We start from the raw sequence: 8,459 nt of genomic DNA on the forward strand, positions 1-8,459 counted from the left end.
CACGGGTCGGGCTGGGAGGCTGCCCCGGGACTGCCGCGGCATGGGAGGGGCCTCCCAGCAGGATGGCACTGTGAGGCCCAGGGAGGAAGGCAGGGCATGGGGCCAGGTGGTGGGCAGACAACGCTAGGGGCAGAACCGAGGGGCTGAGCCACATCTGGCACCGCCTGGGAGTAGAGGCATCCTGTGAGCCAGGACCGTGGCCGAGGGGGACAATCGTGGGCTGAGATGGGGAGGGAGGGACAGTGTCTGGTTCCCGGCCAAAAACATGGATGGGGAAGAAGCCCTCAGCCCAAGTCCCATCCTGGCAGCTGAGTCCCTAGCAGCTCCGAGCGTCCCCAGCTCCACGCCTAGAAGCCCCATCTTGAGTCATCTCAAGTTCGGGGATCCAGCAGAGGAGCTGAGCCAGGCAGCGCCCTCACTGCAGGAGAGGTCCAGCCGGCCAGGTCCCCGATAGGCAGTCCCTCTGGCCAGAAGCCCATGCTTGAAGCTGCCCAATCCCCAGGGCCCCGCCCCAGGCTCCATTCACTCCAGCCCCACCCCATCCTGTGCTGGGCACAGCTGCTACCTGGGACCACAGCCCAGGAGCTGGTGACTTTGAGCAGGGAGGGCAGGGCACAGCCTGGCTGCCCCCACCCCCTGTGGGGCCTGAGGGCATGAGGGCACCTGCCTCACCTGTGTGCGGCTCCACCCCCTGCTCTGTGGGCAGGGAGCCACCTCTACCTCAGTGATGGCCGGACAGGCACCTGCCCCACTTGTCCCTGCCACGGCGGCTGCCACAGGCTCCTGCCCTGCCAGCCTCCCCTTCCACCCTCCTTCCCAGCACAGGCTGCAGGCTGAGGGCCGCCGCAGAGCCCGCCCCGCCCTGGGACTGCAGCAGGGTCAGGGTCTACACTGCAGCGTGGGGCGGGGGGCAACACTGCTTTCACTGACATGCAGCTTGGAAACAGGAAGAGGAGGGCACAGGGAATGAAGGGGCGGGAGGCAGGCAGCCCCTCTGCCCCGCCCCGAGTCCCTGGCAGCCACCAGCCGGGCTTACCTTGCTCGTCCTGTGCCCACCGACGTCCCCTGCGCCAGTGCCACACAGCGGCCAGGGTGACAACATGGCCCACAACCACCAGGGAGGGAAACAGGCTGCCTGAGGGCTCCATGGCCACCACACAGAACCGCCAGGGCTGCCCTTCCTGCACTGGGAACCGGCTGCTCCAGGCTAGACAGGCCCCCTCCCGGCATGCAGGGTGAGCGAGGGGGAGCGCCGGGACGGAGCCTGCCCTGCCTGCAGGACCGCCCCATACGCGGCGGCAGCCCCGAGACAGCTCCCGCCCGCCTTCTCTCCTCCTCCCTCCGCCGGTCCAGCCCTCGGCACCTCCCCACCCTCGCTCCCCACCCGGCCGGCTCAGCTGTCCCTGCGCAGAGCTACTGACGCTCAAGGTTAGCTGGCCTTAACCCCTGCGTCCCCGTGGCCACACCCGCCGGGAGGAGGGGCCAGCCACACGCATGGCCAAGCTGCAGCCCCCCAGCACTGCCCGCGGCCTCGGCACACACCTTCCCTCCCTCCCAGCCTCCCCCTGCTGTCCCCACCAGAAGAGGGGCCTGAGCAGCCCACGCCGCCTCCAAGGCTGCCCTCTGGGGAGAGCCGGCCGGCATGGAGGGATGCCAGAGCCCCCAACCCAAGCCTGCAGCTGATCCCACCTCACTCCCTCACCTTCGCCCTCCTCACCAGCCCCAACGCCCCCAGAGAGACTGCAGATTGGGGGTGAGGGGGTCTAGGTGAGGGTGCATGAGGCAGGCTGCGTGCAGGGCAAGGGACAGAGCCCCTGGCCTCCAGCCTCAGTCCCAGCGCCCTGGCTCCTGTCCCCAGCAAGGGGCCAGGATTTCACAAGGCTTTCAAGGGCTGCCCACCTACCGGGCACGATCTTCATCGGGGACGGTGGCAGGAGCCCACAGGGCAGACGGAGCGGGCCAGGGGTGTGGGAGGTCACAGGCCCCTCGGAGGAGGCACAAGCCACCAGCAGCAGCGTCGGGTGGGAGGAGGGCACGGCCGTGCCGCTGTCAGCAGCAGCTTGTGGGGGAGGGGAGCGGTGGGCAGGGACCCAGGGGATATAAATATCTGAGGAGGGCGCGCGAGGACCGTCACCACCCAGACTTAGAACATGACGTGCAGCGCGAGGGCACCCAGGCCCCGCTGCAGTCGGGTCTGGCTGGGAGATGCCACCCGACACCTCGGTCCCCCAGCTCCCACAGGGGGTTCTAATATAATACAGCAGGGCGCAGGGGGGCGCAGGCTCACGTCCCTGCAGGAGGGGGTGCAGTCCCCACCCACCTGCCCTGCCCACCCAGGGGGTACTCTTGGAAAGGCCACAAGGGCCAAGAGAAGAGGCTGCCCATTCTCCCAGAGGGCCCTGCGCAGGTCACTCAACGCAGCACCTGGCCCCACCGGTGGCCGGGACAGCCGCCCCAAGGTCACGCACGGGCCAGATACCCAGGCAGCCCGAAATCAGGGCTCAGGCCACCCAGGCCAGCGCCTGCCCCACAGCACAGCCTCTCCTGGGGTCCCAGGAATCTGGGATGGAGACGCCTCTCCTGGGCCACAGCAGAAGACTGGCCTGGCTCCACCCAGGAGCCCCAAAGCCCTGCTCTGTGGAAGGCCTGGGTCAGGGGGCCTGGCCACAGGCAGGCCCATAGCATATCCTATGCAGATCAGATCCCAGTGCAGCCGGGGAAACAGGATGTGGGGCATGCACAGTCCCGCTCCTCTCCCTGGAACCCCCGTCTGCTGGGCACACCCCTCACGTTGATGGTCTACCCCATTCCACAGCGTCGCTCCTGGCACCACATAGAACCCTCAGCAAAACCCATGAAGTCCTATACCAGGAATGCATCATACAGACCAGGAGCCTGAGGCGCCACCCGCCGTCCTGCACGCTGCCATCTGAGCCCAGGTGGCCTCCACCGTAGTCACTTCAGCCCACAGCAAGGCACAGTGAACCAGCCTGGCCCCGGGCCACTAGGCAGGACACCCCGGTCCATGCTGGGAAGCCCAGGGACAAGAGGGCCGGGCCCACCCCAGCCTCCTGCTCTCCAGCCCCACACCTCAAAAACGTGTGGCGGGGGGAAATGCCTGCAGTGGCCCGCTCTGGGTGGCCAGGGGTTGGGCGGGCCCCGACAGCCCTGAGGGTCAAGGATACCCGCTGCCCCAAAGGCATGCCAGAGACGGCCCAGCTCCCAGCTGAGCCCAGGCCGGCATCTGGCCAGCAGTAGGCAGGGGCTGACAGGCTGGACGTTTCAGCCCACTCCCCGTCACAGGCTGGGGAAGCCCCAGAGGAGCCTGACTCAACAGCCTGGGTGAGAACCAGCTCCTGGAGGCAGGAGTGCCCCAGGCTGGCAGCGGGCAGTTCTTCTACCACTCCACGGAGGCCCGGACGGGCCTGTGCTTCCGGGACACACATCACACACACCCCTGGGGCAGCTCCAAGAGGAGGCCGTGCCTATCCCTGCATCCCAGATTCTGGCGTCTGGCGGCACAGAACTATGGGCAACAGGGAGACAGGTCTGCCAGCGGCGGCCCCAGCCCCCTTGTGGCCCTGCATAGCCGGAGGCCTTGGTCCCTGGCTCCCCATCCTCTGCCTCCCACAGCCCCCAGCTCTGCCTGCCCTACCTTGGCCCAGCTGAATCAGCTCCTCCATGCTGTACCTGTCCATGGCTGCCGCACAGGCCAGGCTGCTCCGAGAGCCGGCAGGGAGGAAGGCGAGGCAGGAAGGAGGGAAGGGGTGGGAGGCAGAGGGAGGGCCCACTCATGCCCTGGTAGCAGCGGCTCCTCCTCGCAGCCACCCCTTAGTCAGTGAGCGGAGCTGAAGCCCAGCCGACTGACGGGTCAGACCAGCCCGGCAGACCTGCCTGGGGGTGCAGGGGACTGGCCTGCCTGCAATCCCGGATAGCCCTCTGGCCCCAGCCCATGGGTATTCCCTGCTGTTCCTGCTCCGCCCAGCAGACCCCACCCTATAGCCTCCCCTCCCCGCTGCAGGCCCCACCAGCCCAGCCCTGCCCTCCCACCCTCCTACCCACATTCCAGGCATCCATGTGCCCAGTGGTATTTCATGAGCCAGGCGGGAGCAGAGCCCCAAACTGCCCACCCCATCCCACTCCTTGAGACTCACGTTCCTCAGCCCCAAAGGTGGTCTCTTCCTCCACCTGAGTCCTCCCCAACCAGCACAGCCCCAGGCATCGTGTCCAGGGGTGATGGTGACACCTGCCTCCCCTCTCCATACCTCTCCACCCAGATGCTCGCTGACCAGTGAAGTGCAAATCAAATCCCACCATAACTCCCCTTAGAAGCCTGCGGGCGATCTACAGAAATCCTGTAAACAGGCGACTCGGCAAAGCCAGTGATCCCTGTGGAAAGCTGGCCGGGCCACAGTCCGCCTCCACCCGGGCACCCTGTGGCCGTGAAGAAGGGCAAGGCAGCCAGGCCACCTCCAGGCGCCCTCCTTGACGCAGGGCCACAGAGGGTCAAGGCGGGAGGTTGGAGGCACAGGCGTGTCCTCCGTGTAGAGCGGAAGTGGTGGCGGCTACCCGGCCCCTGCCCTTTGCTGTGAGAAGCAGCTCTAGGTGCTGTGTGTGGACAGTGCTCGCCATGGTGGTGGCTGCCTGGCCCCTGCCCATTGCTGGTGCATGGACAGCGCTCAGCTGCCATCTCCTCCACACAATCCTCGGTTCCTTCAGAATTTTGAGCCAGGCAAAGCATCGCTATTTGCAAGGTAAATTAGGACTGGGTGGTAGCTGTAATCAGACTTTGGGAGGCTGAGGCAGGCGGATCACCTGAGGTCAGGAGTTCGAGACTAGCCTGGCCAACGTGGCGAAAACCCGTCTCTACTAAAAAAAATAAAACAAAACTTAGCCGGGCGTGGTGGCTCACGCCTGTAATCCCAACTACTCAGGAGGCTGAGACATGAGAATCGCTTCAACCCGGGAGGCAGAGGTTGCAGTGAGCCAAGATTGCGCTACTGCGCTCCAGCCTGGGCAACAGAGTGGGACTCCATCTCAAAACAATAAATAAAATAAAAATGAAACGTACATGAAACTCACATATAAAAACACACTCCTACAGCTTCCCACCACACCAAGCAACTGAAACTCTCTGCCACAGGCCCAGGGCCTTCCCATGAGTCCCTCCGGCCTTCCGGCCTCCCTCTGTCCCTCTCTCCAGGCTGCTCCTGGCAGGGCAGGCACCTCCTCAGAGCCCTCCCTGATTGCTTCTGAAGCCACCTCCCCATCACTCTCTCCTCACCCAGTTCACCCCACACATCTGGAGCCCCCTGGGGCAGGGGCTCCGTCTGGGTCTGGCCCTGGCCTGTGCATGGCTATGCAAGCAGGTGGGCAGATGGCTTCCCACACAGATGTGCTGCCAGCAGGCCCCGAGGGGCCCCACCCAGGGATAAGCAGACCACCAGGGCACAGGGAGGGCAGGGGCCTCACCTCAGGGGTATAGCTGGCGCTCCCTAGCCAGGGCTGGATGGAGAGGGGCAGCCCATCCAACAGGGCCATCGTGGACCCGCACAGTTGGCCCACGAGCTCTGACCTTGCCCTTGTGCCGACCCACGGAGCGGCTGTGCGGTGGGGAAGGGCAGGGTAGCTCGCTGCTTGATCACTTAAAAAAACCCCGAGAAGTCCATGGTCTCAGGTATCATCAGGACTGCCACGAGCTGTATGCAGGGCCATCATGACCGCTGCCACTGCCTGAGGCCCAGCCCTGGCCCTCTGCCACACTCCACATCCGAGCCTCCTCCTTCCCATCCCCAAGCTCAGCCCGTGAGGTCCAGGGGAGAGAGGGGTCTGAGCCTGCTGGCCCTGACTCATCCGGAGCTGTGGCTCGCTTCCTGTTGGAAACTCTGAGCTGCCGCTGGCGGCTGTGGCTTCAGGGGGACTGAGTCACCTCCATCGGGGAGGGGTGCCCTCCGCTCTGCCTGCTGCAGCCACACCCAGCACCCCCCCTCCTTGGCCCTGCCGCCAGCTGCCTGCCCTGCAGGCCCAGCCCAGCCACGGACAAGGAAGGAGAAAAAGGAGGGGAGGGGCTCCCAGTCACCACACCCAGGAGTTGAGCATGAGGAGGCTGGGCTGCCAAATGACCCGGGAGTGGGTGGGCAGGGGTGCCGGGTGGGAGAGGCCAGCAGGAAGGCCACATGGGCTGGGTCTTTGTCTCATGCCTCCTGTCGGAGACATGTCGTCCATTTAGCGAGGAGCTAGAGAGGCCACACAACCTGTCCGAGGCCTCAGAGACAGCCAGGAGGGGAGGCCAGCCTCCACCCCACAGCCTCACCAATCCTCCCAGATGGGCCCAAGATAAGCCCCTAACAAGTCCAACTCACCCCAGGCCAGCCAGCACCAGGGCTCCACCCAGCCCCCCATACAGGGAGCTGTGCCCCAAACTTGGGCCTCCCCTGGGCCCCCTCCCCGACACCCCTGGCAAACTCCTGGCCACCCTGAGAGCCCCACTCTAGGCCCCCTTCTTCAGCCTGAGACAGCAAGTTGCTCCCCAGGTGCCAGGCCCAAAGAGGGAGGTGGGGCCAGGCTGGCCTCAAGCTGGGGGATCGGGCCATCCTGAGCCAGCACGGAGGGCAGAGTGCTCCACAGTGCGTGTGTGAGCCTTGGGCTGCAGGGGACACATCTGCCCACCTGGGTCCTGCTGGTACAGGTGCTTGTGGACAGAGGGAGGCCACAGAGAAGGGGCAGAGCAAAGGGTCTCTGGAAGCCTCTGGGACGACAGGACCCGTCCTGTCCTGTGGGACCTGGTTCATACCAGGAAGGGCCTATCTAGGCCCCAGGCTGGGCCAGCACACACCACACCCCAGCCCCGCGGCCTCTGCCGTGCCGGAGGAGCCACCTGCCTGGACCCTGCGCTTCTCCCCATCCCACCCAGGGCCATCCCCAGCCACCACCAAGCCCAAGCTGGCCAAGCACTCAGTTACTGGTCACACTGGGCACTCTGTGCAACACCAAGCCTGACCCATCAACCACTGTGGCAGGGGAGGCAGCCGGGCCACGTGCTGGAGGAGGGCCACACCCAACCAGCGCCAGCACCTCCTCGCACACCCCCACCTCGGTGCCAAGGAGCCTTGGGGCAGACAGGTCACTGGGACAGCAGAGGCGGCGTAGGGGGTGAAGGCAAGGGCAGTGTTGGAGAGAGGGGAGGGGGCGCCCCAGGGTGTGCCTGGGGAGGCACTGGCATCAGCCACAGGCTCCTCCTTGGCCTACACACCCCAAGGTCCCCAGCCAGCCGAGGAGGAGGGGCCATGTGGGTCCATCAGCAAGCACACCCCCCCTCGGGCGGGGGGGCCACCTGCTGGCGTGAGCAACGCTCCACAAGCCGGCCGACCACTGCAACCACTCCAGCCCAGGCCCAGGCCCAAGACCCGACAAACCAGACCCCCACTTTCCACCCCTCATGACTGGGGTCAGGGTGCAGCTGACCTGTGGCTGGGGCAGGCTCCGGGCCTGGCCTGGCCAGGGTCCCCTGGGTGGTAGCAGGCACCACAGGGGTCTCAGGTGACACCTCCTCAAGCTCCTTCCGACGGTAGACCCGCTGCTCCTCCACCGGCAGTGGCCCCCGCTTGGGTGGGGAGCCCAGGGGACCCTGCACAGCCTGCACGTGGGGGGTGCGGCGTGCGGGCATCACCATGGCGACGGGGCGGCGCACGCGCTGCAGAGAGGCAGGCACGATCTCCGGTGGCAGGTGCAGGTACTGGCGGAGGTGGGCAATGCCTTCATTGGTGAGGTACCAGTAAAAGTGGCACCAGGCAAAGGTCTCACGGACCAGGCCCCGTGCCCGCAGGGACGCCATGGCACGCATGACCTGCAGGTTGGTGACGCCGGGCACATGGGGGTGCCAGCTGCGGGGCCGCCGGTCCTTCTTGGCCACCATCACGCCCTCGCGGAAGAGCACCTCATAGATGGCCCGCAGCTGGTCCCGTGGCATGAGCATGCCGGCCACCATGGCTGCTGGAGCCGGGCAGGCAGCGCAGGGACGAAGGCAGCAGGCGGGGCACCACGAGAAGGCCCGGGGCACCGAGAGAGGCTCTCGAGCTACAGGGTGTGACAGCGGGCAGCGGCAGGGCAGGCAGGCAGGCAGGCTGGGGTGCTGAGCGTGAGGGCGCGGGCTCCCGGCTGTGTGGCTCACGGCGCCTGGCTCCGTGCAATCCCGGCGGCACTGCCGGCTGCCCGCCCTCCTCCAGGATGCCGGGCCGGCCCCCTCTGACTCAGCAGCACGGGCAGCCCCTCCCACCCACAGCCGACGGGGCCCTTGTAGAGTAGGGGGCACCACAAGAGGCAGCGGCCATCCCCACAGCTGCCCCTTTCCCCCCACCAGGCCCCGCGGCTCCAACGTCAGAAATGACATCAGTTTCTAAACACATCCTTCAAGGTCCTTAAGACTGTGCTGGGGCGAGTGGGGGCGGATACAGACCAAC

General features: G+C 66.2%; 1 protein-coding gene across 1 annotated transcript in view; it reads right to left on the reverse strand.

The window, feature by feature from the left end:
• PLEC (plectin) overlaps window positions 1–7,987 on the reverse strand; it is a 38,349-nt gene extending 30,362 nt beyond the window's left edge. Inside the window, exon 1 of the mRNA XM_011975740.1 lies at window positions 7,465–7,987. Coding sequence (XP_011831130.1) covers window positions 7,465–7,987 — 523 coding nt within the window. The remainder of the gene's footprint in view (window positions 1–7,464) is intronic.
• Window positions 7,988–8,459: the final 472 nt, after the last annotated feature.

The sequence above is a fragment of the Mandrillus leucophaeus genome, unplaced genomic scaffold (genome assembly GCF_000951045.1).
Source record: "Mandrillus leucophaeus isolate KB7577 unplaced genomic scaffold, Mleu.le_1.0 Scaffold158, whole genome shotgun sequence".
Lineage (NCBI taxonomy): Eukaryota > Metazoa > Chordata > Mammalia > Primates > Cercopithecidae > Mandrillus > Mandrillus leucophaeus.